This window comes from Galleria mellonella, unplaced genomic scaffold (assembly GCF_026898425.1).
Source record: "Galleria mellonella isolate WM207_F2 unplaced genomic scaffold, CSIRO_AGI_GalMel_v1 utg57, whole genome shotgun sequence".
In the NCBI taxonomy this organism is placed as follows: Eukaryota; Metazoa; Arthropoda; class Insecta; order Lepidoptera; family Pyralidae; genus Galleria; species Galleria mellonella.
Genome location: NW_026442119.1, coordinates 231,254 through 259,207, shown reverse-complemented (window position 1 = coordinate 259,207; position 27,954 = coordinate 231,254). Strand labels below are relative to the sequence as shown.

General features: G+C 34.8%; 2 protein-coding genes across 2 annotated transcripts; both read left to right on the top strand.

Annotated features, from left to right (window-relative positions):
• The first annotated feature begins 4,633 nt into the window (after positions 1–4,633).
• Positions 4,634–10,585, top strand: LOC113509676 (pleiotropic regulator 1). Its single transcript, XM_026893068.3, has 8 exons — positions 4,634–4,919; positions 6,129–6,256; positions 6,984–7,220; positions 7,813–7,899; positions 8,013–8,098; positions 8,729–8,923; positions 9,408–9,728; positions 10,373–10,585. Exons 1-8 carry the CDS (start codon positions 4,804–4,806, stop codon positions 10,562–10,564), a joined length of 1,362 nt encoding a protein of 453 aa, XP_026748869.1. The 5' UTR covers positions 4,634–4,803; the 3' UTR covers positions 10,565–10,585.
• A 662-nt stretch (positions 10,586–11,247) lies between these two features.
• LOC113509912 (tubulin-folding cofactor B) lies at positions 11,248–26,914 on the top strand. Its single transcript, XM_031910733.2, has 5 exons — positions 11,248–11,460; positions 22,097–22,296; positions 23,159–23,302; positions 24,261–24,419; positions 24,835–26,914. The coding sequence occupies exons 1-5, from the start codon at positions 11,338–11,340 to the stop codon at positions 24,950–24,952; spliced, it is 744 nt and encodes a 247-aa protein (XP_031766593.1). The 5' UTR covers positions 11,248–11,337; the 3' UTR covers positions 24,953–26,914.
• Positions 26,915–27,954: the final 1,040 nt, after the last annotated feature.

Genomic DNA, 27,954 nt, shown 5'->3' with positions numbered 1-27,954 from the left:
TTTACGTTTATAATTATACTATCGAAATTCTGATAGATACCTACCTGCATGGCTGTAGCTAGGGGTGAGGGAGCATTGAAGGGCAATGCCCTACCTTAAAAGGCCCAATGACCTATTTTAATATGAAAGGTCTCAAGAAACTTTTTCGAAGTCCTTTAAATATGACTTCTGCCCTACCAAAAAGATTTTTTGCTCTACTTTAAACCTGGGTCTAGCTACAGCCCTTCCTACTTACAAATAGACATTTCATTGTTTCTTTTACTCGACAAGAAAGATTGAAGAAAAAAATAATTTCGACTATTTCGATTTCTTATGTAAAAGTCTCATTTGTTGTCCGACATAAAATGGGCCACCACTTCCTTTCCCGTGAGTGTCGTAAAAGATGACTAAGGGAACTTAATGGTCGAAGGATAAGCAGCAACATTCCTCTTAAAATGTAATATTTAAAAAGGGATGTTGCTGCCCAACAAATTAATTGCGGTTACCAAACCGCCTGCCAGGCATGGCAACTACTGGCAAACACCTTCTTATAGTGGAGGCAATGAAAGCTTATGTTCAGTAGTGGACAGTTTACGGCTGATATGATGATAATTTTAAAGCCTCATATGTTTTGTTTATTTATTTAAATCCCTTTGTTTATTAAAAAAAAAGTTAAATAAAATTTTTGTTTACAATTTGAACAACATTGAGAACATACTCATTTTTTAAATCATATTTAAAAGGCCTTTTGATAAGGACTTTTGACAATTTTTATCAATTTGAATTTCGTTAACCGTAATACTCACGTACATCAGACAGTTCTAAAATTTAGAATACTATAAAAACTAAAAATCTTTTTTGGATCATAATCATAAGGATGGAGATCAATTTGATTCAAATTCAAATTCAAAAATCATTTATTCATGTAGGACATTTTAGCCGCTTATGAACGTCAAATTTTTACATTATAATTTTATTTTTTTCCCTACCGTCCAGTTCGGTATATAGATCCAATTGAGAAGAATTGAATTACTTTTTTTTTAAAGCAAGTTTATTTACAATGTATATTATTAATTGTCTATGTCTAACATTAAATGAAAATTCAGTGCATGAACAACTATTGCCATGCACACTCGTCATTCAAGTAATCGTTTAGTGAGTAATAGGCTTTGCTCAGTAAATATGATTTAACAGATGTTTTGAATTTATTTAAGGTAATTCCAACATATCCTTTGGTATCTTATTGTAAATTTTTATACCTATTCCCATAAAAGACCTATTAACTTTTTCTAAACGATACTTGGGGACAGCAAGTTTGTCTTTAAATCTAGTATTAATATTATGAATATTGCTGTTTTTTGGAAATAAGTCAAGATTTTTATGAACATATAGAATATTTGAATATATAAATTGAGAAGCAACGGTGAGAATATTTACCTCTTTGAATTTCTCTCTTAATGAGTCACGACTCTTCATACAGTAGATCGCTCGAACGGCACGTTTTTGTAATATGAATATATTCTTAATATCTGCCGCTTTTCCCCATAGTAATATTCCATAAGAGAGTAAACTATGAAAATAACTAAAATAGACTAATCTAGCAGTATCAGTATCAGTGTACTGTCTAACCTTACGCACGGCAAAAGCTGCTGAACTTAGTTTCGCTGCAAGGCTTTGAATTTGTGCATCTCTCCATTGTGTTTTATTATCTAGTGTGATTCCTAGAAAGACAGTAGATTCTATAAATTGAGAGATTCGTCATTTAATTTAATATTGCAATTAGTATTAAAACTTTTAGACAGAGAGAAATTAACACATTTTGTTTTTTTAGCGTTTAACATAAGATTGTTAGTTGTAAACCAGTGCAGGAGACGCCGCAAAGCACTATTTACATCGTCATAATTATTAGTCATTCTATTAACTTTAAAAATCAATGAAGTATCGTCTGCAAATAATACTATGCCGCATCTATCCTGCATGGCATATGGGAGATCATTAATGTAAACTAGGAATAAAAATGGACCGAGAATAGATCCTTGAGGTACACCCATTTGCACAAGTGACCCGTCAGACGTAGCGTTGCTAATCTTCACTTTCTGTATTCTATCAGATAGATAAGATTTTATTAAATTTAAAGCATTGTCTTTGACGCTATAAAAAGCAAGTTTTTTTAGCAATGTATTATGATCAACGCAATCAAAAGCCTTAGAAAGGTCACAAAAAACACCTATCACATCCATTTTAGTTTCCCATGCAGCAAATACGTGTCTAAGCAACTCTGCACCTGCGTCTGTAGTTGAACGACCTTTGGAAAAACCGAATTGACTATTGTGGATTAAATTATTTAAATTGAAATAACTGACAAGTTGCATAAGGATTATTTTTTCAAAAATTTTACTGAGTGCTGGGAGTATGGATATAGGTCTATAATTTATTGGGTCACTCCTATCTCCAGATTTAAAAAGCGGTTTGATTTTACTAATTTTCATTATGTTAGGAAATTTACCTTCATCTATACATTTATTGAAAATAAAAGCAAGAGAGGGCGCAATAATTTCCATTATACTATCCAGTATTTTAACAGATATACCCCATAGATCCTCTGTTTTTTTATTATTAAGCTGTTTGAATATTTTCATTATTTCTACTGATGATGTATGTCTAAAGTTAAATACAGCTGATGACTATCTAACATTGTCTGTTAGTAAAGTTTCAGCAGCAGACGGGGAAGATTTTAGAGCCTGTGTCGTAATTAATGGAATATTAGTAAAATAAGATTCGAATGTATGCGCGACCTCTGTGTCGGAATTTACCAATTTGTTATTAATATTTAAAGCTATTTTGCTATTTTGAAAATTAACTTTTCCAGTTTCGCTATTTATTACTTTCCATGGCTTTTATTTTATCTTTAGATTTAGTTATTATTTTACCTAAATAGAGAGACTTAGCTGTATGACAAACCTTTTTAAATATTTTCGAATAAGATTTTACATGTTCATGAAATAAGGGATCGGATATATAGCTTCGTTTTTCGTAAAGTTCGTAAAGATTAGCCCTAGACTTATAAATACCAAACGTGGCCCAGTCACAAAACTTTGATTTTACACTAGTTGAAAATGTTTTTGTTTTAAATTCACTGCTAGCTTCATGTTCAATTAAATTAAAAATATGTTCACATACAATGTCCGGGTCATATTGAGGTACTATGACACTAGATATTTTATGTTCAATTTTATTTTTAAAACGTGCCAAATTCTTTTGTGTTATTTGTCTGCATGTAATTGTTTGAGTCCCTTTGGATCCCTTAGTTTCAATTATAACTTTTTGTCCGTAATGATCAGATCCAAGACAGTCGAAATTCATTTTCACCTTTACTTCACAATTACAAAAAACATTATCTATACAAGTGGCAGAATTTCCTGCGACCCTAGTGGGTTCTAAAAAAAGATTGTGCAAATTAAATGATTTAAATAAGTTAATCAATCTTAAGCTTATTGAGCATTCCGATAACAAATCAACATTAAAATCGCCACATACAAATAATGTTTTATTCCTCCGTGCGAAAATATTGAAATCTCAATGCTTCCTCCATAGCCAGTTCAAAAGAATCAAAACAAGCCGACGGCGGACGATAAACGCAAATTATTATACAAGTAACAATTCTACGCAAGATAGTTCAATTGTTTGCTCAATAGAAATATTTACAATGTCTTGACGGTTTTTATATTCTACATCATTTTTTAAAATAATAATTGACCCGCCATGAATGGCATTGTTCCTAGCAAAAAAACTAGCTATATTATAATGTTCAAAAGGACAAATTATTTCATATTGTTTAAGCCAATGTTCTGTCAGACATAACACCCGTACATTGTTAGATTCTAAGAAAATACTTAATTCTAATTCTTTGCTGGAGAAGCCACGAATATTTTGATGAATAATGACCATATCCTGTGGCTTAACCAATGTCGTAGATGTTAGTTTAAATTAACACATGTCACATTATTAGTATAATTACTAATATTACTAATTAAATCCGTTATACTACTTATAATGGGATCATAAATGTTATACGCTAGTAAACTAGCAATAGTCTTTTTTTGTTTTTTAGGAAGATAAAAATTACCTCCCGTCATATAATAATTTGTAACAAAATTGTTACTTTCAAAATAAAATATATCATTACAATGATATGTCATCGAATAAATTAAATTATTTATACTATAAATGAACTTATTCTGTTCATTAGTCAGGGATTGAGAGTAGGGAAATGCGCATAATAATATTTTACCTATACCAAGCTCCACTATATTATATAATGATTGTATTAAATTAACTATATCAGATTTACGCATATGCAAACAATTCCCTAACGCTATTACTAGGATGAATGGTAAGTAATGGTAATACTAAACTAATTTACGGGTTACACTGGCAGGACATATTAATGGATGCCTTATATTACATAGATAGAGTATGTTCATACAAATTATCGGAATTATTACACTGTTTGAAGGCAAAAGCTGAACTTTAGCATTAACCCAAAGATTTCGACATTGTTGGCGTTAACCATGTACAGCTGTCATTATGGTAGAAATTTATAGTTGACATATATCAGTGATACTGACATTAATATAATAGATTAATTGAATTATTAGACAGTCTCTGTGATCTGTGGAGTTTATTTCCTATTTTGTATTCGGTCTTTTTGTGTACTCGTCTTAATTGATATTTAATAATGACAAAATAATTTGTTTTAATTATTGCAGTTGTAGAATTTGTCAGTTATATTAGTTTAGAACTTTGTAGTATCTTAATATCACAATGGGGGACGACGTTATTAAACATTCTGTGCACACCTTGGTGTTCAGGTCTTTGAAGAGATCCCACGACATGTTCCTCGCTAATCAGAGTCTACTACCACCTATAGATGAAAAAGCGTAAGTTATTATTATATTTTCCGATAGTGTGGTTAAAAATTCTACCGATGTGGGTTATTGGTAAAATTTTTTACTCTCTATAAAACCTGGGGAGAAGATATGCTTTCTGGTATAAAATTACAATATTCCATGACTTAACTCACTTCTACATTTATCATTTATCAATATTCTCCAACTTAATAACACTACAATCTTACGTTTACCGGAGAAGACTTAATATAAAAGAAGAGCTAGTATTTGTACTGCTAAGCAGTGTGTTATATGGTTTTTTTTAATGGATGATAATGGAATGGTAACCTTGCATGTGCCAACGTTATATGTTGGTAAAACAACAATGAGCTGGGGGGAAAGGGATTGTTATCATTGGAGTTTGACAGCCATTGCTAGCAATATACTTTATTAGGTCGACCTCCATGTGGTTCCCCCTAGAAACCATCGTGAATAATTCTTGTTGAATTTGTCACGATGGGGTAACTGACCTGCTTTATCCTCACCTATCGTCTCTCACTGGTATCTCCCTGGTGTATACCGATAGTGCGGGTGAGGTTACCATTATCACCCATAAAAAAAAAACACTAGTGAGCAATAATAGGTGAGAATGAAAAAGCAAGTCAGTTAACCCATTATATATTGTAGAAACAATGCAACATGAAATGCTCAAAGCATTTAAACAAGCCTCTTTTTATCCTCTACATTCATCTATCTTTTTATACACATTCACTGGTTATGGGTACTTTTAATTTGGCTTTTCTTCAGAATATCGCCTGTTTCTTGCTCGCTAAATTTATTTCATAATTCTTTCATCCATGAAGGAGTGTGAAAGCAGGAAACACTATTTCCTACTTTCACTATTCTTTCAATATCCCCCCCATAATTTCTATATATAATTCTATTTATAATTTAGATCTATAGAAAATGTTTTTATTTAACTTTTAAAAACTAGTCCTTGTACAATAGTTAGACCAGGTTTATCTATTAATTTAAAATTTCCTTCAATATTTATATAATAAAATGAGATTTGTTTTCTTAAAACTAATTTCTTAATTAAATAGAAAATTTAATTATTCTATTTGATATAATGATAATCATAATATCGTCATAGTCGTAGAATTTTGACGGATCTGACAAAGATTACATATAAAGATCCGTCAGTATTCTACAACTATGACGATATGTTTAATATAATGTTCACATGTTTTTAATTTTCAGTGAGAAAATATTGAAATCTGTAAAAGTGAGGGACAGCTATGGTCAGGTGATGGCAGCAGTTCAGAAGGCGCAAACAGTTAAACAGCAAGAAGCTTTAGTACGTGCGGACACACCTATCAGTGACACTGGTAAGAGATAGCCAATTGATAAATATATATTTAATGACAGTATTTATTTCACAAAAATAAAACCAATTTCAAGTGTTGCAAAATTTTGATTTTAAAAACCAAACCAATTTCAATGAACATTCTATGAGACCAATATGAAAGTATATTTTTTATAAGGATCACTATTTGATCTTGAAACTAGTTAAACCTTTTCGATTTAACTGGTAGTTATTACATTAATATATATTATTTTCGATGAAAAATAAAAGAATTTTCCATATCAGTTTAGATAGTTGACAGAGTTTTGAGATAACAATATGTATTGTATTATATTGTAAAATCTTTATTGTACATAATTTACATTGAACGACTTATTCCATAAAGGGATCTCTTACAGTCAACCTTTAAGAAGCTGAAAGAAAACTGTAGAATGTACAAACATAAAAAAAAAATACAAACACACAAAAAAATACAGAATAGGGAACATTGTCCTTTTTTTGAAGTATCTTGACAATAATAAATAATTTTAAGTTACATAATATTATTTCAAATTGTTTAGCTTTTATTACAAAACTAGCTTTTATTCACGACTTTGTCCGCATCACTGGGATATGTTTACTGACTGGAATAAAAAGTAGCCTATAATATTCTCTATCCCATGTAGTAAGTGTATTCCAAATTTCATAGTGATAGGTTAAGCCATTAACGTAACAAACAAACTCACTTTCACATTAATTTATTGCTTCAGAAATAGCTGAGTCAGCAGCGCTAGGGTCTGAAGGGGCTATGCTGCCATACACTGGCCCAGCAGTGTCGCCTGCGCCAACACCCCCTGCCGGTGCTCTTACCACAGTACCGCGAAAAGCTCCAGCTATGCCCAAACCCAAGTGGCACCCGCCATGGAAACTGTTCAGGGTGATATCGGGGCATCTGGGCTGGGTGCGGTGTGTGGCTGTTGAACCTGGGAATGAATGGTTTGCCACTGGTAAGATTTTTTTTTCTTCTTAATTTCTTAATTTAAAAATTAAATACTATTGCTGTCTCAATGTGAACATTTCTTGTAATCGTTTGTATCTATCTATAATAATTTTACTACTGTAATCTTTTGAAGGAAATAATAAAGAGTATCTATCTATCTGTCTACCAGACAATATGAGTCTACCATAAAATTAACCACCCCTTCCTTTCCCCTGAGTGTCGTAAGAGACGTCTAAGGGAACTTAAAATTCGAGGGATGGACAGCATTCCCTCTTAAAACATCTCTAAAAGCCTAACTGCAGTTACCAACCCGTCTTCTAAGTGTGACAGCTACTGACAAAACTTCCCTTATGGGCTCCCCATGTCCAGCAGTGGACTGATATCATAATGACGATGATACTATAGAGGAAATAAATGGTACCATGCTACTCTTTTGTTATGTAAATCCATGAATAACATCAAAAAGATATTTTTCTTCTTCTGTTTTTTTTTTTTCTAAAAATATATGGTTATTTTGATACAAATTATCTTCTATTTATTTATTTATTTCTATTTTCTGCCTTTTTTTTTTATTCAAATTTGATTGATTAATTTAACAGGTGCTGCAGACAGAGTTATAAAAATATGGGACTTGGCGAGCGGCAAGTTGAAAGTGTCGCTTACTGGACATGTAAGCACTGTGAGAGGTCAGTTGCCACTGTATTAAAAAACTTAGTATTTACTTAAAACAAATGTCACCCATCATACTCTTTTTGTTTCTCGAAATATAAAATTTAAGTAAATATGCTTGTTATTTCAGGTTTGCAAGTATCGTCCAGACATCCATACTTATTCAGTTGTGGCGAAGATAGACAAGTGAAATGTTGGGACTTGGAGTATAATAAGGTATTTGTAAACATTTACATGTACTTTATAGTTGTGTGGGTATTAATATAATTTGTAAAAAGTCATTTATAATTATTACTATCACTGTGAATGAAAATATCACGATTGTCCAATAATTAAAGCTTTACATTGTAATAATTTCAAGTCACATCCTTTGTGACTTTGAAGTTACCAGAGGAAAACTTTGTACAAAAGTCTTTTTATTTTTTTATTCAACTTAGAATGGCAAATAAGCTGATGGCCCACCTGATGGAAAGTGGTAACCATAGCCTATAGACATGAGCAGTACCATGGACATAATAGAATATACTGTTTCGCCTATGATACCCCCCCATGCGCTGCCATATCTGAGAACTCAGATGTTATTCCTCTGTACCCAGTAAATTCACGCCATATCCCACCCTTCAAACCCAAACACAGCATATTGCAGTGTATTATTTTGTATATGTGTAAGTAAGTATATTTATTATTTATATATATTTATTCGTTTATATAATTTTATATGAATAATTACTAGTAACGCATTCGAGTATTCTGCCACTTCCCTATGTTTGAGTGGGAGAGAATGCTTTTAGCATTAAGTCCGCCATGTATACATATATGTACTTATGAATATTATGCATTGCACAGGTGATCCGGCACTACCACGGGCACCTGTCGGCCGTGTACGCGCTGGCGCTGCACCCGACGCTGGACGTGGTGGTGTCGGCGGGCCGCGACGCCACGGCGCGCGTGTGGGACATGCGCACCAAGGCCAACGTGCACACGCTCGCCGGACACACCGACACCGTCGCCTCGCTCGCCTGCCAGTCCGCCGAGCCGCAGGTGATACACAACACAACACACGCTGCGCTCAACACGACACACGCCGCGCTCAGCACACACACGCCGCACTCAACACAACACCCGCTGTGCTCATCACACACGCCGCACTCAACACGACACACGTCGTGTAGTGTAGGACGACCCCCTACTAGAGGTGGAGTGACGACCTGAAATGTGTTGCAGGTCCACTAATTAGTGGATGCAAGTGGCTCAGGAACGTTCTTTATTGCAATCTATTGGGTAGGTTTATGTCCAGCAGTGGACGGATAATGGCTGAAATGATGATGGCGATCCAAAGGTTGTCTGAAAGAGATCTCTCTTAACAATAAGACCGTTCATTGTTTTCTCAGTGTAATATTTTCTTCTAATTGTTTGTATCTATAATAAGTTTACTATTGTAATCTTTTGGAGGAAACAATAAAGAGTATCTATCTATGTATCTATATTTATTGTGTCTAATTTAAATTTAATATTCAATTTTCAGATTATAACTGGTTCACACGATTCCACAATCCGGCTGTGGGATCTAGCAGCCGGCAAGTCAATGTGCACACTAACAAACCACAAGAAATCAGTCAGATCCATCGTAATACACCCAACACTGTATTCCTTCGCCTCCGCCTCCCCGGATAATATAAAACAATGGAAATGCCCTGAGGGGAAATTCATACAGAACTTGTCCGGTCACAATGCTATAGTGAACTGTATGGCTGTCAATCCAGAGGGCGTACTGGTCAGTGGTGGTGACAACGGCACTATGTACTGTTGGGATTGGAGAACAGGATATAACTTCCAGAGATTACAAGTAAGTAATTCATTCATTCATAATCTTCAATAAACGAAACAAGATATTTTGAATAGAAAAAAAATATTTGTGTTTGTAATATTTAAATATTTGTTACTCTTAAATGTTTTTTTTTATACAACTTAGAATGGCTAACAAACTGACGGTCCACCTGATGGAAAGTGGTAACCGTCGCCTATAGACATGAGCAGTACCATGGACATAACAGAGTATACTGTTTCGCCCATGATATCTCCCATGCATTACCATTTTTGAGGATTCAGGTGTTAATCCTCTGTACCCAGTAAATTCACGCCATATCCCACCCTTCAAACCGAAACACAGCTATTATATATTTGGTACATAACACTTTGCTGATGGGTGACGAGAAAACTAGTGATTGCACTAGCGCGTAGGTACGTCCTCCTGCCACGATGGACAAGACTTTGGACTTTGGATGACAAAGCGTTCACGACCAAAAAATTACTTTGTATTTAGGTTTTTATCACAATTTTTGTTTAATTCCAAAGATTTTAACCATGATGGAATTGCTGGTTAGCAAAGTGATAAGTAACTCACAGTCCGAATAAGTATAGTCTATTTTAAATTGATCTTTGATTTATTTTAATTGTGGACTTTTTTTAAATTAATTACTTTTTTTTTAGTCTGCAGTACAACCCGGCTCTATGGACTCGGAAGCGGGCATATTTGCCATGACATTCGACCAATCCGGCTCCCGGCTTATCACCACAGAGGCTGACAAAACTATAAAGATATACAGAGAGGACGAATCCGCTTCAGAGGAGACCCACCCGATCAACTGGCGACCGGAGATCTTGAAGAGGAGGAAGTTTTAATAATAAATTTTGACACCGTGATCTGTTGTTTTCTTTACCAAACTGATATAAAAATATACAAATTAATCTAATAATGAAAACAAGGTAGTCATTAAAACAGTTAAGACTTTATTTATTTTTTTCCATTAAATCACAGGCATACAAATTTCTCCAAACGTCTATTAAATTTAAATAAATATAAATATTAATTTCTTCAAAGACATTGTTTTATATATTTATTTCATGGAAGGTTTTTTTTTTATGGGTGAAAATGGTATGGTTACCCCGCCTGCGCTAACGGTATACGCTTGCGGAGTACCAGTGAAGGATGATAGACGAGGATGAAACAGGTCAGTTAGTCCATCGTGACGAATTCAACGAGAATTGTTCACGATGGTTTCCAGGCGGAACCACGCGGAGGTTGACCTGATAGAACATATTGTTAGTAATGGGGCTGTCAAACTCCACTGCTAACAATCCCCCCCCCCTCCCATCCTGAACTACTTGCATACACTGTTTACATCTAGTCTGGTCGTCCTTCACTGTATACCATTCTTAGTTTTAATTTATTTGTCATTTCATGACATTTGAAAGCCTAGATAACAACAACGATATATTTATTTGCTTGTAGCAAAGAATTTTGTGTTGGCAACCTCTATTTGAATTGTCAGTTCTATCAGATTAATTGTCATTGTCAATTATGTCAAATATAATGTTTTCCTTTGTGATTGTCTAATTGTGAATGAACGGTAAGTTTTCTACACCAAAAATCGGCGTATATTTTCAATATAATTATGGAAGGTATTCAAGTTATCACTCAAGATTATATAAATGTGCATATAACGAAGTCAGACAGCGAAGATGCCGCACCTGTCGAGAGGAGATTCAAGAAAGGAATCACTGTGTTGGAATTTAAGGTTAGATGATTCACCAGTTTTACAAAAACAAATTTACTTAGAAATATAACAAAAATTAAACCTGAATTTTCTATTTAAATATGACTTGAATATTTAAAGTTTCTTTATCTAAATAGACACGAAAACATATATTAATCTTCCTCTACAATGCATAATTATTAAACAATCTAAACGTCTCTTTTTATTAAAATCATTAATTAAAAATAAAATTGTCTAAAAAATTATAATCATACTAGCTTTTGCCCGTGAGCTCGTCCGCGTGCCCGGGACATGTTTACTAACTGGGATAAAAGTACCCTATATCCTTCTATATCTTATATAGTATGTGAATACAAAATTTCTCAGTGACTGGTTAAGGTGCTATAAACTAATAAACAAACTCACTTTCCCGTTTATAATATTAGTAAAGATTTTGGTTAATTTTATGCATTTACATACAGAAACATTATTATTTTCTTATCTTTATTCCAATTATTATTTGACATTGGTGTAATATATTTTTTTTCCATGTCTCTCTATTCACACTCATTTCTGCATTCACTTTCATTTGTCATCCATTTACATTCAGAGCCATATAAGCTCTTAAATAGTTGAATTAATCAAAATATTATTAGTATAAAACAATTACCCAAGGGTACTCACTGCCTGCTTTGTTTAACTTTTTTGCGCTCAGTTGTGGCCGTAATTCCATTATTAAAATGCTTACATTAAATTCACTGTTGCGGCTACGACGACACAGTTGTTTTACTGACTCGATACCCTTTATAAAATAGCTAAAAAATAAATATTTTTTTATTGCAACAACTCCATTTTTATTTTACATCACAAATATATACTTGTAACTAATATAATACTGGAGTTATTGGTATTCTCTATGAGTTACTGGACTGGAGTTCAAAGGGAACCCGTATATCTACCAGTATTCTTATAATCTTAACATTAAAATAAAATAAAAATCGGTAAAAAAACTTTTAAGTTAAACGGTTTTATTTTATGTGCACTGAAAGCTACAAAATAAATAAATAGTTACTTACCTATCAACCTACGTAGGTGATCTGGGTCATTAATATCTCTGATGGTAGTGGTTGTCATAACATGAACCATGTCAGCGGCCGAATGGCAGTTCATGAGAGAACACTAACACCAGGGTTTGCTTGGTAGGTAAACTAAGCAGCCCACACTATAACAAGTAGGTATTTTGACCTTCTAGTTCAGAAATATTTTAGTACTAGGCAGAATAGCTTTTAGGCATATTAGACTAAAATAAAAACGTGGGGCCCATTAACTATTTCTGTATTACTTTCTACTATACTAAGTGTGGATTGCATCGACTTATTATAATCGTCATCATCATCATCCTAGCGGTTTATCCCGGTCGCATCCGAAACCTCATAGCTCCGGAGTCCAGGGTCCGCTGAATCGACTTACTATAATCGTAACTGGAGGTTTTGACCATCAATAACCAGCCGTTACGGCTTCACCAGCGAAACGTTTTTATTTTAGTCTAATATGCCTAAAAGCTATTCTGCCTAGTACTAAAATATTTCTGAACTAGAAGGTCAAAATACCTACTTGTTATAGTGTGGGCTGCTTAGTTTACCTACCAAGCAAACCCTGGTGTTAGTGTTCTCTCATGAACTGCCTTTCGGCCGCTGACATGGTTCATGTTATGACAACCACTACCATCAGAGATATTAATGACCCAGATCACCTACGTAGGTTGATAGGTAAGTAACTATTTATTTATTTTGTAGTTTTCAGTGCACATAAAATAAAACCGTTTAACTTAAAAGTTTTTTTACCGATTTTTATTTTCTTGTTTTTAGTATTTAGTGAAATTGTTTACCGAATATTCCTCATTCTATTTAATTCATTCAGTGCATCATTATTACATGGTTTCTTACCTGATAATTTAGTACAATCTAATTCCTCAATACATAGCCCTTCCAGAGACTTGACTCGACTTAGAGCCACGTATGCTTGTCCTTCCTCAAACCATTTTGAGCCCAAATATACTACTGCATGGTCGACGGTGCTGCCCTGCATTTTATGGACGGTGAACGCTCATGACAAAACTAAGGGCAACATCCTTTTTTCAGCAGTACCATAATTGAATTTTGCTGGAAACTGTATGGCTTTAGGGTAAATAACGTGCACGCCGTCTGTGCCAAAGTCAATTAAAACTGATGATATATCTGTTTCGTACATTTGGGTTCGACGGAACTGAGGCCAAACAATTTCTGTAATGTGTCCTATAGCGTCATTTACCAATCCTTTTGTAACGTCAATGTTGGACCGCAACATTACTTTTGCACCTACAAATATTTGAAGTACTGATGGTAAGCCTCCAGTCTTATTTATATTTGTTGGTATTTTTTGTTTATTGTTACCATGTTGTTCCCACGATTAAGGGGCATTTTGATGGTCGACCCCCCCCCCCCCCCCCCCCCGCAGTCTAGTAAAGGGGCAAGGCTTAATATACAACAAGATGCGCCCAATCTTGAGGGTGAAGCGCTTACGACATTACATTTTTATCCACCCTAATGCCATACAGTCCTCGGCACGTTTTAACCTATTACCTTAACTTGGGTGGTATAACTACCGCTTACTAACGAGGTATCTAATTACCTATTTTTTTTATCTGCCCCTCTAACGTCCCACAATCTTAGACGCAACTGTTTTTTTTTTTTTTTTTTTTTTTTTTTTTTTTTTTGTGGCGTTCACCCCGATATTAGGGTATTTTGCCAAGAACAAAACGGGGAAACGATAATAGTAATAAAAATACCTAACACAAACGAATTTAGAAAGGATAAGGATTAGGTCTAGGATATTTATAGGATATGAAACATATACTTGTACATATGAGAATATACTTATAAATATATAGGAAAAGCAATTGATGCAACTATAAATGTATTCATGTAATATAACTAAATCTTAATATTGTTATCATATATATATGAAGATAGTATTTTATAGATAATAGGATCATTGGAAGAAAGTAGAGTAAGAATAGAAGTTGGGAATGGAACACGGATGGATCGGAGATGATTAAAAAGGGAGGTGTGGTCAAATTTAGAACATGAGAAGAATATATGATTCAAGTCCGCCACTTCAGCACCGCAATTACACGACGAACTTTGTACAATACCAAGCTTGTATAAATGAGAAGGTGTGCATACGTGACCTAGACGCATACGAGTTATAATAGTTGTTGCGGTCTTTCCAAGCTTTAATTTACAAAACCATGGTTTGAAAGGAATATCGGGTTGTATAAGGCGATAAAATCTTCCTTTTATTGTACTTGTTTTTTCCCAATATTCCTTCCAGGCATACCTTAAATATATTTTTGGGAGACAAGCTAGGTCACTACAGTAATTATGATACGGATACATATCACCACAAGTTACAGCCTCTCTTGCAATAAGGTCAGCTTTGTCATTGCCGCTAATACCACTGTGTCCTGGTAACCAGGCAAAAGAAACGGAATAACCTCTCAACATGCAAAGATAAAGACTTTGTCTTATGTCACAAATAATGGGATAAACTGGTTTTGATTTAAACGGATATTTGGCTAGAGCTTGCAAAGAGCTCATAGAGTCAGTGAAAACTATTGCCTTATGTAATTTCATTAAAAGTATATATTCTACAGCTTTTAAAATACCATAACATTCCCCGGTAAAAACTGAAGACTCCGGTGGAAGTTTAATTTTTTGAACGATATTAAATTGTGAATGAAACACACCCACACCTACACAACCGCTATTGTCTGGTTTTGATGCATCAGTAAAGATGTAGTGCCATTCATTCCATTCAATGTCAGTTATAAACATAAATTTGGCATTCAATTCTGAATCATTTTTTAATAACCCAAAATCATATTTAATATTAGGAGATAAAACTAAAGATTGATATGAGCATTTATAAATGGGAAAACAGGACGATGTAAAAGTGGGAGATTCTATGGATTTATATTTTTCATAACTTTGTATTAAACATGGAGGTTTTTTATGTTTCCAATAAGATGAAGACGAAATAAAGATATGTAGTTGAGATAACTTTTGAATAAGCGGATGATCAGATAATTGTAAACAACGAAAAAAGAAGCGATCAGATAGATATTGTCTTCTTAAAACCAAAGGTGGATCACCGACTTCGAGCTGTAAAGCATTGATTGGACTTGATTTCATTGCTCCAGAGATAATCCTCAAGGCCTTTGATTGAATTAAATCCAATTTCTTAAAAGCAAATGAACTTCCTGGAGCTAACAAAAAAGTTCCATAATCAATGACACTCCTTATAAGACCATTATAAGCAAGTTTTAGTGAAACGGGATGTGCTCCCCACCAAACTCCAGCAAGGCACCTAAGAATGTTGAGGTTACGCTCACATTTCGTAGAAATATAATTACAGTGGGACAGACCTGTTAATTTATTATCTAGCACGATACCTAAAAATTTAATTTCAGTCTTTATAGGAATGTATGAGTTATCATAAAGCACCTTAATTTGTTGCGGTGATCTCATTCTTGAAAACAAAACTACACTACTCTTGGTTACAGAAAGATTAAGACCATTTGCATCTAACCACGTTTTTAACAAATCTAATGAATCAGATAATTTGGCAGAAGCAGATTCTATGGACTTCGCAATAAAATATAATAAAAGATCATCAGCATATTGTAAAATTTTGACGGATTTATCAAGGAATAATTCTAGATCGTATGTGTATATGTTAAATAAGATTGGACTGAGAACAGATCCTTGTGGAAGGCCTTTCCATACTGTTCTAGATAATTTGGTATCTTCATCTAAATTCATATATATTGTTCTTTCTGATAAAATATTAATAATGAAATTAGAAAGCATTACCGGTACATTTAGAGCTTGTAATTTAGTTTTTAAAATAGAAATTATTACATTATCATAGGCAGAATTTATATCTAAAAAGGCTGAGAGGATTGACAAATTTTGTGAGAAAGCTATATGAATATCTGAAATAAGAATGCTCACATTATCTAAGGTGCTCTTACCTTTCCTAAAACCAAACTGGTTCGGGGATAGTAAGTTATTACTTTCTAAAAACCATTCTAGACGGTTTTTCACTAAATGTTCAGCTAGCTTTAGTAAGACAGAGGAAAGTGCAACAGGACGGTATGAAGATGGTTCAGAAGGTGGTTTATGAGGCTTTAGAAATGGTATAATAATCTGAGACTTCCATGAAGTAGGTATATTTCCCGAAATAATTATGGAATTAATTATATTTAAAAAGTAAATTAATGTCGCATCGCTAGCATTTTTAAAAAGGAATACGGTATACCGTCTTCTCCCGGTGCAGAGTCTTTAATAGAAGCTAGAACACCTTTAAGTTCTACTAGAGTAAAAGGAGAGTCAAGTTCGAATAATTCGTCAGAGACGGATAGAGAAATATTGTAAAGGCATTCCGGCACATAACTAGGAGCAAGGCGATCTAAAAATTTATTCGCTAAAGTTAAATCGAGTGCAGAACGTGATGTATGATCACTAAAGGCAGATCTGAATCTTTTAATATTATTCCAAACGACTGATGAATTAACTTCTGGACAGATAGAAGAACAAAATCTTCTCCAGCCTTCTAATTTCTTTTTTTTCAGTAGTTTTCGAGTAGAACGTGAAACTGCGGTGTAAATTTCAAAATTTTCTGGTGTCATGTAATTATTATAATTTTTTTCAGCCTCTTTACGATTTTTAATTGCTTCCGTACAATCTTTGTCCCACCAAGGTGGCGAGGGAATTTTCCCTGAAGCACTATTTTTAACAGGAAATAATAAATCAGCAACCTCCTTCATATTTATCATCAAGTCATTACAACATTGATGTTCATTTCCATGGTAAACAATAGGTAACTCCGATATTTTATTATCTAAATATTGTTTGTAAATATTCCAGTCTACATTTGATAAATTATATTTAAGCCGAGGACCACTCTTTCGACTTGAGGGAATGGAAATTGGAAAAGAAAGAATGAGGGGAAAGTGATCGCTTCCGAAAGTAGAGGAATGAGGATACCACGACAGTGAAGAAGCTAAATCAGAAGAACATATTGAAATGTCAGGAGCACTAAACCCTTCATTCGGTGCAGTTCTACGTGTTGGTACATCTGAGTTAATAATACATAAGTTGTAAGTGTCAATTATCGTCAGGAGTTTTCCACCATAAAAATTAGAAGTAGAACTGCCCCACGATTGGTGTTGAGCATTAAAATCGCCCATTACGAGAAAAGGTTTAGGTAAAATTGAAAATAATTGTTCTAGTTGTGAATATATTTGGCATGTAGGATCAGGAATATATAAAGTAACAAAACAGATACCATTTATAATTATAGCAGCTGCATTAATGCCGCTATATACAGGAAGCGAAAAAGAAGAAAAAGGAAGGGAGTTTTTGACCAATATGGCAACACCGCCATATCCGTCAGCTCTATCATCACGGAGACTTGTAAAGCCTGAAATCCTAAAAGGATATCCTGGCTTTAACCAAGTCTCTTGGAGAGCTATTATAAAAGGATTATATTTATTAATCAAATAAAATAAGTCTGATTTCTTGTTTGTTATGCTACGACAGTTCCACTGAATTATTAGGACTTTGTAATCCATTGTGAGAAGTTAATAATTGAGAAAATACATTGTAAATGGCATCGTTGGACGGTGGTAAAGTTGTTTGTATCATTTTCGATTGCGATAACACTTTAATAAGCATGAGAATAATATCAAAGATGGATTGATTATTGTCAATATTATTTGATGATAATGCACAACCATTAGAGGGAGCAGGAATATTATATTCCTTAACTATGGCTTCATGGGCAGAACGATCATATCCTTGTTGTGCTTTTTGAGGAGAGCGTGGTTTAAGTGTAACTGTTTTTTTATGTGATGATTGAATATGTGGTAATGATGATTTCTCTTTGAGGAAAGAAGATTGAAAATGAGATTTATTGGACGGAGATGATGATGTTAATACATCTGAATATAGTTTAGAAGTGGGAGGATGAAATTTTGATGCTTCAGCATAAGAAACACAACTGTGGGCCATTGTTTCTTTAATGGCTTTCTGACGTGCATATTCAGGACATTTCTTACTAATTGCTGAATGAGAACCATTACACAAGATACAAGAAACATTTTCCTCATCTACTTCACATTTATCACCTGTATGATTTTGCCTGCATTTATAACACCGAGGATTTGAACGACACTGCATCTTGACATGTCCGAACCTACAGCAGTTATAGCATTGGATAGTGGGGTAAATGTACAAATCTACAGTTAATGATGTGTAAAACATAAATACTCTTTTTGGTAATATTTGTCCATCAAAAGTAATAACAATGGTTTCAGTATTAATAAAACTTGGTTGTCCTTCATTAATGGTCTTTTTCTTAATTCTTCTGGTTTTTAGAATTCTCCCACAACCTATAGGTACTGATATATTTTGGATTACTTCCTCTTCTGTCCAATCTTTAGGAATACCCCTCACAATTCCCATACGGGTTACATGAAAAGAAGGTATAAATGCCTTAAAATTATGTGTTTCTAAGTGACTATTATTTAAAAATGCATTTGCATTTTCAAAATTTGAGAAAGAAAGCGATAAACGGTTTCTTCCTATTCTTTTGAGGCTACCATTCACTATATTATTTATCTTATTAGTGTGTAAAAAGCGACCAAATGCAATAGGATGTAATGTAGTGTTATCATTAGGATGTGTTTCATTTTTTTGTACATGAACGACATAAGGAGCTACATCCTCGGCATTGTACAAAGTTCTGCTTAAAGTACTGGGTGGAGAAGCAGGTTTAACAGACTCGGTATTATTTACAACTGGTATTGATACTAGAGTTTGATTCTCATCCTCAATACATTGACAATCACTATCTTTAATTTTAGATTCGAGACCTTTGGTGTGCCTCCTTCGTTTTTTATTGCAATGTTTGCAAATGCGACGTTCGCCACGTACTCGCTTACGTTTAGAACTTGCAACGCTAGAACCATCTGTGTCCATACTAGATTCACCCAATATATCAAAACTATTATTAAATGGGATAGTTATATTTGCAGACACCTGGGGGTTGTCCCCCCAGGGTCTATAGGTGGATCCATAATGTCTAATTAATATAGGTAATTTACTTACCAATATTTACAGCAACAAACACTATTACTACAAAATATACAATTATATATACAATCTAATACACAATATATAAATAAAACTAATCCTTATATAATTAAAAATAAAATTAATTTAAAGAAGATCAAAAAACACTCCCGCTTTTTTAAACGTTTCCCGCGCTTTTTCCGACGCAACTGTTCTCGATACGACTAATCATGCCCCCACCTAATACGCCATTTTGTAACAGCGTCCATCTTGAATTTGAAATTTTGACATAATGACAGTATTCTGCAGTGTAGTCCTATTATTTGATACCCATATTGTGGTGGTTGTGGAAAAATATGTACCTAGTCCGCCATATTGGAACGGCGTCCATCTTGAATTTTAAATTTTGACATAATCATCGTGTTTTACTAGTGTAGCCCTTTCATTTGATACCCATATTGCGGGGGTTAAGGAAAAATATGTAATCCGCCATTTTGTATCGGCGGCCATCTTAGATTTATAATGTTATTGATTTTATTATATTGTATTGTCATCTAAATTAAATGTGTGTACCAAATTTCAGATCAATCTGACAACGGGAAGGTGCTTAAATTCCAATTTCTAATTTTGACCCAAATAAATAAATACCGTACAGGTCGAGCTAAATAAAACCGTTTAATTAATAAAAATAATCACAACTAATTTAAAGCAATTGTGAATAGGCTATTCTCGGGTCCACAAGCTTCGTCTAAGACCACATCATCACCATCCATCTGGTGAGATGTGTGTCTAGTGTCTGAGTGTCTAGTGTTTAGTGTCTGAGTGTCGAGTGTCGAGTGTCGAGTGTCGAGTGTCCGAGTGTCTAGTGTCTGGGTGTCTGAAAGTCTAGTGTCTGAGTGTCTTGTATCCGAGTGTCTAGTGTCTGTATGTCTAGTGTCTGGGTGTCTGATTGTCTAGTGTCTGAGTGTCTAGTGTCTGAGTGTCTAGTGTCTAGTGTCTGAGTGTCTGAGTGTCTGAGTGTCGAGTGTCTGAGTGTCTAGTGTCTGAGTGTCGAGTGTCGAGTGTCGAGTGTCTGGGTGTCTGAGTGTCTAGTGTCTAAGTGTCGAGTGTCGAGTGTCAAGTGTCTGAAAGTCTAGTGTCTGAGTGTCTTGTATCCGAGTGTCTAGTGACTGTATGTCTAGTGTCTGGGTGTCTGATTGTCTAGTGTCTGAGTGTCTAGTGTCTGAGTGTCTAGTGTCTGAGTGTCTGAGTGTCTGAGTGTCTAGTGTCGAGTGTCTGAGTGTCTAGTGTCTGAGTGTCTGAGTGTCGAGTGTCGAGTGTCGAGTGTCGAGTGTCAAGTGTCGAGTGTCGAGTGTCTAGTGTCAGAGTATCTAGTGTCTGGGTGTCTGAGTGTCAAGTGTCTGAGAGTCTAGTGTCTGAGTGTCTTGTGTCCGAGTGTCTAGTGTCTGGGTGTCTGAGTGTCTAGTGTCTAAGTGTCGAGTGTCGAGTGTCGAGTGTCGAGTGTCAAGTGTCGAGTGTCGAGTGTCAAGTGTTTGAGAGTCTAGTGACTGAGTGTCTTGTATCCGAGTATCTAGTGTCTGAGTGTCTAGTGTCTGGGTGTCTAAGTGTCGAGTGTCGAGTTTCGAGTGTCTAGTGTCTGAGTGTCTAGTGTCTGGGTGTCTGAGTGTCGAGTGTCTAGTGTCTAGTGTCTGAGTGTCGAGTGTCTGAGTGTCTAGTGTTTAGTATCTGAGTGTCGAGTGTCGAGTGTCGAGTGTCGAGTGTCTAGTGTCTAGTGTCTGAGTGTCGAGTGTCTGAGTGTCTAGTGTTTAGTGTCTGAGTGTCGAGTGTCGAGTGTAGAGTGTCGTCGAGTGTCGAGTGTCGAGTGCCGAGTGTCGAGTATCGAGTGTCTAGTGTCGAGTGTCTAGTGTCTGGTGTTTAGTGTCTGAGTGTCGAGTGTCGAGTGTCTAGTGTCTGAGTGTCTAGTGTCCAAGTGTCTAGTGTCTGAGTGTCTTGTATCCGAGTGTCTAGTGTCTGTGTGTCTGTGTGTCTAGGGTCTGGCTGTCTGAGTGTCTAGTGTCTGAGGGTCTAGCGTCTGAGTGTCTAGTGTCCGAGTGTCTAGTGTCTGGGTGTCTCAGTGTAGTCCTATTATTTGATACCCATATTGTGGTGGTTGTGGAAAAATATGTACCTAGTCCGCCATATTGGAACGGCGTCCATCTTGAATTTTAAATTTTGACATAATCATCGTGTTTTACTAGTGTAGCCCTTTCATTTGATACCCATATTGCGGGGGTTAAGGAAAAATATATAATCCGCCATTTTGTATCGGCGGCCATCTTAGATTTATAATGTTATTGATTTTATTATATTGTATTGTCATCTAAATTAAATGTGTGTACCAAATTTCAGATCAATCTGACAACGGGAAGGTGCTTAAATTCCAATTTCTAATTTTGACCCAAATAAATAAATACCGTACAGGTCGAGCTAAATAAAACCGTTTAATAAAAACTGTTTTACAGACAAAACTGGAGTTAGTGACTGGAGGGTCAGCAGCTACAATGAAACTGAAGTTGTATGACAATAAAAACAATTTAGTGTGTGATATTGACAACAATGATGCCCTGCTCGGCTCTTACCCCATTGATGATGGCATGAGGATACATGTGGTCGATAAGTTTGCACTTGTAAAAGATTTTGATACTAGTGACAGTGCTGAAAGGTGAGTAAGCAATGCTTAAATTGGCATTTGATATATTTATTTTATACTATATTGTACACACAAGTAATACATAAAATATTTTTACCAGAAGACTTTGTACAAAAGTTGTTGGTTTAGGCACCTCTGTTCCATTCATGTTTCTACTGTGAAGCAGTTGTGTTTACATGGCTGTGTTTCAGTTTGAAGGGTGGGATATGGCAGTGAATTTACAGGTTACAGAGGAGTTATCCTCTCTTACTCATACCTTAGTCCTCAGGAATGGTAACATATAGGAGGTATCATGGGTGAAACAGTATACTCTGTTATGTCCATAGTACTGCTCATGTGTATAAGCGACGGTTACCACTTTCCATTAGGTGGGCCCTCAGCTTGTTTGCTATTCTAAGTTGTATAAAAAAAAGACAAAATATGACAGTGGTAAGTAAATGTGCAAAGACAAACTTAACTTTAATAGAGTTTAATACAATTTTGAAACCAAAAAAACCAGACAAGTTTATAATTTTTTGGTCTGGAATTTAATGGTAGAGAGATGGGCAGCAACGACCCTCTTAAACATCACCAAAGTGTAACTGCAATTGCCAATTCACTTGCCAAACATGGCAACTACTCGCAAAAAAGGAGGATTGTGTTCAGCAGTGGCCAGTTAGCGGCTGATATGGTGATGATTAATGTTCTGTATAAACAAATCTTTTGTATTAATTTATTAAAAAGTTTTAATATAATATTACAAATCATATTACGCCGACCCCAAATGATTGGGATAAGGGTAGGACGATGATGATGGTAATATTACAAAACTTATTTATTACATTATTTATGTATTATATTGAATTAATTGTGGGTTGAATACATATGACTACAGATTTCGTCTCTCTGAAGAAGAATATGAGAAGAAAGGCGACACACTGAGGTCCTTTCTACAACGTAACAAGCTTGGCAAATACAATGAGGAAGAGATGAACAAGCTCAAAGAACAACAGCAGAAAGAGTTGGAGGAAGAAGCCAAGTGAGTAATAAAATTCATATTTGCATGATTCTATATCACATGTAAAGATATAGGTATATCGTTAAAATCTACAGATCTATTTGTATTAGATTATAATGTCCTTTCCTTTCAAATAGAGAAATTAGCAGAAAATAAATTTGAATAGGTTTATGAAATGTTTTGATGGAAGTTATGTGTGCAGTGCATATAATAGAAATTCATTGAACTGACACTGGTAGTAGTAATAAGGCTTTTTATTTATTTATTTATAAATTACTCACCACACTTACAATACAAAACGTATCCCAAAACGTGTAGTGAGCCATAGGTTTATTTTACAAACTTAAAAATTTTAAATATTTTAAATATATATCTATTTTGTCATTAAATATATCAACATCTGGCTGCTGAGCAATTAGAGAAGTGAGCAGAGAAATAGCCTGATAAGTGGGAGCAAACTGAACAGTACAGGTGCGAACCGGCGGTGGTGACAGTAATCAACAAATACGCAATTGCATGCAGTGTTGGGGTGCGTACAAAGAACCCGTTGTTCTTTGTACGAGTTCTTTTTCTGAGAGTTGCAGGATTGTTTATTCTGCCGTTGAGCAACCGATAATAGTGCATCATCAAATTGCACATTCGCCTTACCTCGAGCGTTTCTAAACCAACCATACTGGATACGAACTTTTAGAGCCTATTTTTTTTTTATACAACTTAGAATGGCAAACAAGCTGACGGCCCACCTGATGGAAAGTGGTAATCATCGGCTATAGACATGAGCAGTACCATGGACATAACAGAGTATACTGTTTCGCCCATGATACCATTGCCATTGCCATTCCTGAGGACTCAGGTGTTATTCCTCTGTACCCTGTAAATTCACGCCATATTGCACCCTTCAAACCGAAACACAGCCATGCAAACACAACTGCTTCACGGCCTATTACTAACAACCCGTTATTGGGTGTTGTGTGGGCAGGCTGGCGGCGGCGGTGGTGGTGGGGTCCCGCTGCGAGGTGCGCGTGCCGCAGCAGGCGGCGCGGCGCGCCACCGTGCGCTACAACGGGCCGCTGGCCGCCGCGCGCGGGCTCTGGATCGGCGTGCAGTACGACGAGCCGCGCGGCAAGAACGACGGATCGTTAGTGGCTACCACCATCGTTTCAACCAATCAGGGGAGCCTACAGGTTCCCCTAATTGGAAAACAGCGTCCCTCTTAAAACGTTGACAAAAGCCAAACTGCGGTTGTAACCTCGCCTCCAAGTGTAGCAACTACTGGCAAAACACCTTATAGGGAGGCTACGTTCAGCAGTGGACAGTTATAGGCTGATGATGATGATGTCTGTGGTGATAACAGTGAGGTTATATGGCCAGGGGAAAACGTTTAATGTCGCTAGACAAAAATATAGCAACATCATTTGTACCTAGTTTTATTAAAAAGCGTATATATCTGTAGTCGGCAAGGGGGTCTTAACCTAATTCAATTTTAACCTAATTTATACAATTAATTTAATAAAATTAATTTTGAAAAGCCACTAAAAATTTTGTCGTTGCAGTGTGAACGGGCATCGCTACTTCACGTGCCCGCCGAACTACGGCGGCTTCGTAAAGCCCGTGTACGTGACCGTCGGCGACTTCCCCGAGGAGCAGTTCGACCTCGACGACGAGATATGATCGAGTCGCATCACAACACGCTCAACCGCCTAACCGCTCACACACCCTGAGTTAAACGTAGGACATTATTTGCCTGTTTATTTTATTAATCACTTGTTTTGATTCTTAAACTGATAGTAAATGGAACATTTGAAATAATTAAAAAAAAATAGATTTTTAAACTGTTTCGTTCGACATCAAATCCAGAATGGTATTAAAAAAAAAGAATTAGGCACAAGGTGTGATACCTAAAAGTCTTATATTATGTAGATAGAGCATCGAGCCTCAAAAACGGGCTAACTTTTTGTAAGCTAATTGTCAAATTAGCTTACTCGTTTTTTTTTAATATTGTATATACTTACGCACATAATGTATCTTGGCGTATCGATATTTCTTTAATAAATAAAATGAATTTTTGCGCCCTTAAAAAGATGCAGAATTTGTAAAACAAAATAAATATAGAAGTTATAAAGGAATCATTCATAACTATTTGTCACGCTAAATTGTATGAGAAAGTTGACACGCTTTTCTCGAAGCATTTGTATGGAGATACTATCTATATAATGTAAGCTATAAGTACATAACCTACATGTTTATATGTAATTTTTTCGTAGCATATATTTGATTATGAAATAGAGAAGCTATCTGTACAAATACTTTCGAATTTATATAAAAATAATTGTCTTTTTTTTTTTTAAATAAATTGGCTGATTAGTATAATGTACTATGGTAACTCAGTTTGTGTCGGTATATATTATGTAGCTTGCTAGCAGGCTATGCACTATGGCTTTAACACGTTTCGAAATATTTTATTTGATATATTTTCATAATCATGATGGATGAATTAGGAGTTGTAATACTGAATTGTGATTTCGTCAAATATTTTGTAATGAACAACAGTTTTGCATTTTAAAATGTTGTAAAGCTGATTCCGACGCGCTGTTTCTCTAAATTTCTCTATTTAAAATTTTAATAAAATTTGATAATTTCGCGTTATTATTGTTTTATAGACTATCATAAATTATAATATTTTTTACTTAAATCTATTAGAAAATTAGTTCATATTGGTCCTTACAATAAAGATTACGCTGTGATATCAAATTTTAATTTTAAAGGCAAGTTTAAAGAAATTGCGTCTTAGTCGATCCCAATGTGAAATGAAGTCTGTTCGATTGACATAAAGTCTATTGTCCTATACCGCCGTGATAAACGACCCGAGCGAAATAGCTGTATTGTGATGTCCTTTAGTATGTTGCATCTATCAATTTTCCAAATAGGTAGAATTAACATTGCCTTTTTGTTTATTAATTATCTACATTTATAAATGTCCATTCTGGAAAAATGAATTCTGAGATGTATAAATTTAAAACAGCGGTCTCCAAACTTTAAAGCCTTAGGGCTATGTTTTTTCCAGTATGTTTCAAGGGCCAAAACAGTTTTAAGGGCAGAAAAATTCTGGCCTTAACTATATTCCTACAGACCAGGGCCGGATTGATGACACTAATCTTAAGTTTTTTTGGGCCGGATTGATGGCATTTGTGGGCCGGATTTGGTCCGCGAGCTGTAGTTTGAAGGCCCATGATTTAAAACATGTTCTTAATTTTTATATTTTGTATATAAATATCGTTAATTTTCATTGGTCTAGTATTGTTGGTGCATTTTAATAATGTTTACCAATAGTAAATAAAAAACCACCTTATGGATGAACAAAAGGCGTGAGCAAAGTGCCAAATACATATATGCTATCACGCTCGGTTTGTTATTCCGGCACAAGTGAGCATATTTGTTGTAATTACAAGATGGTTTGCTTTTTATATTGTAATTTAAAAAGGTGATTAATATAACATTTTTGTACACGCCTAACAAGATAATTTCATGTTATGGATAAGTACTTAATATGTAACTTTGATATCTTGATGCAAAACGTATAAACCATAGATTAAATTTTATAACGATCACCATGATGAATATGCACTGTAATAACATTTTTTTTTTATTAGTCGCTCTAATGTAAATCTTCTTTTCTCAAACATGTTTGGAAATGTGAGCATTATTTTGACAATCTTCATAGAGATAAATCAAAATTGCCGTACTGTCCAGACACATGCGGGCAGCGGCCGGGAAAAGTTGTATGAAAATCCATATCTGTCGTGGTTTGCGGCCAGATAAATTACTCTGGAAACTCATAATTTAAAAATAGTCCTGTACCATTTAAAATAGAATAACCTTTTATTGAAAAAAAAAACGTTCGTTTATTATTGTTCGTTATTCGTCATTGAACTTAAAAAGTAAAATTGTGTTTTTGATTTCCGCGCATTGTTTGAGAAAAGTACTATACAAGCCGTGGCCACAACTAGGCATTGATGGACACACGTATGTGTGCCTCAGTTGCTGCCCGCTGCAGTAATGTACTATATTCAGTATTTATTGTAACAGATCAGACATAACCCAGCTAGTGTCACTTTCCGAATGGAATATAAATATACAAGTGCGATAAAAATTTATATTATAAAAGCGATAAAATAAATGATCTCATTTCTAATGCTTATAGTTTTCACTCGTCGGAAGCTTATAAAAACTAAGCCCAATATTTAATTATTTCGCGTATGCTGGTGCGAAACCATGACCGAATCATACCATGTATATATTCATTTATACTATTCTACTATTTATTAAAGACAATGGAAATATCCTGTCTTAATCAAATTACGTTATTTAATTGATTTATTAATTTTAATGCCTGCTATTGTTCGTTTTTGTAATTAATTGATGGTATTTAGTTTAAATTCAGTAATTCCCTTTTTTATAATTTTTGTAGGCACATTTCTTCACATTCCAAAGCATTGCTCATTTATTTAACGATTTATGTCTATATATATATTATATATATATATATATATATATATATATATATATATATTTTTTTAACGAAAATAAAATTTGTAACCGTTTTTTTTTTGTCTATTTTTAGTTAACGATTTTTTTAACGAAAATAAACGACGTTTTTATGTTGGATCTTTTTG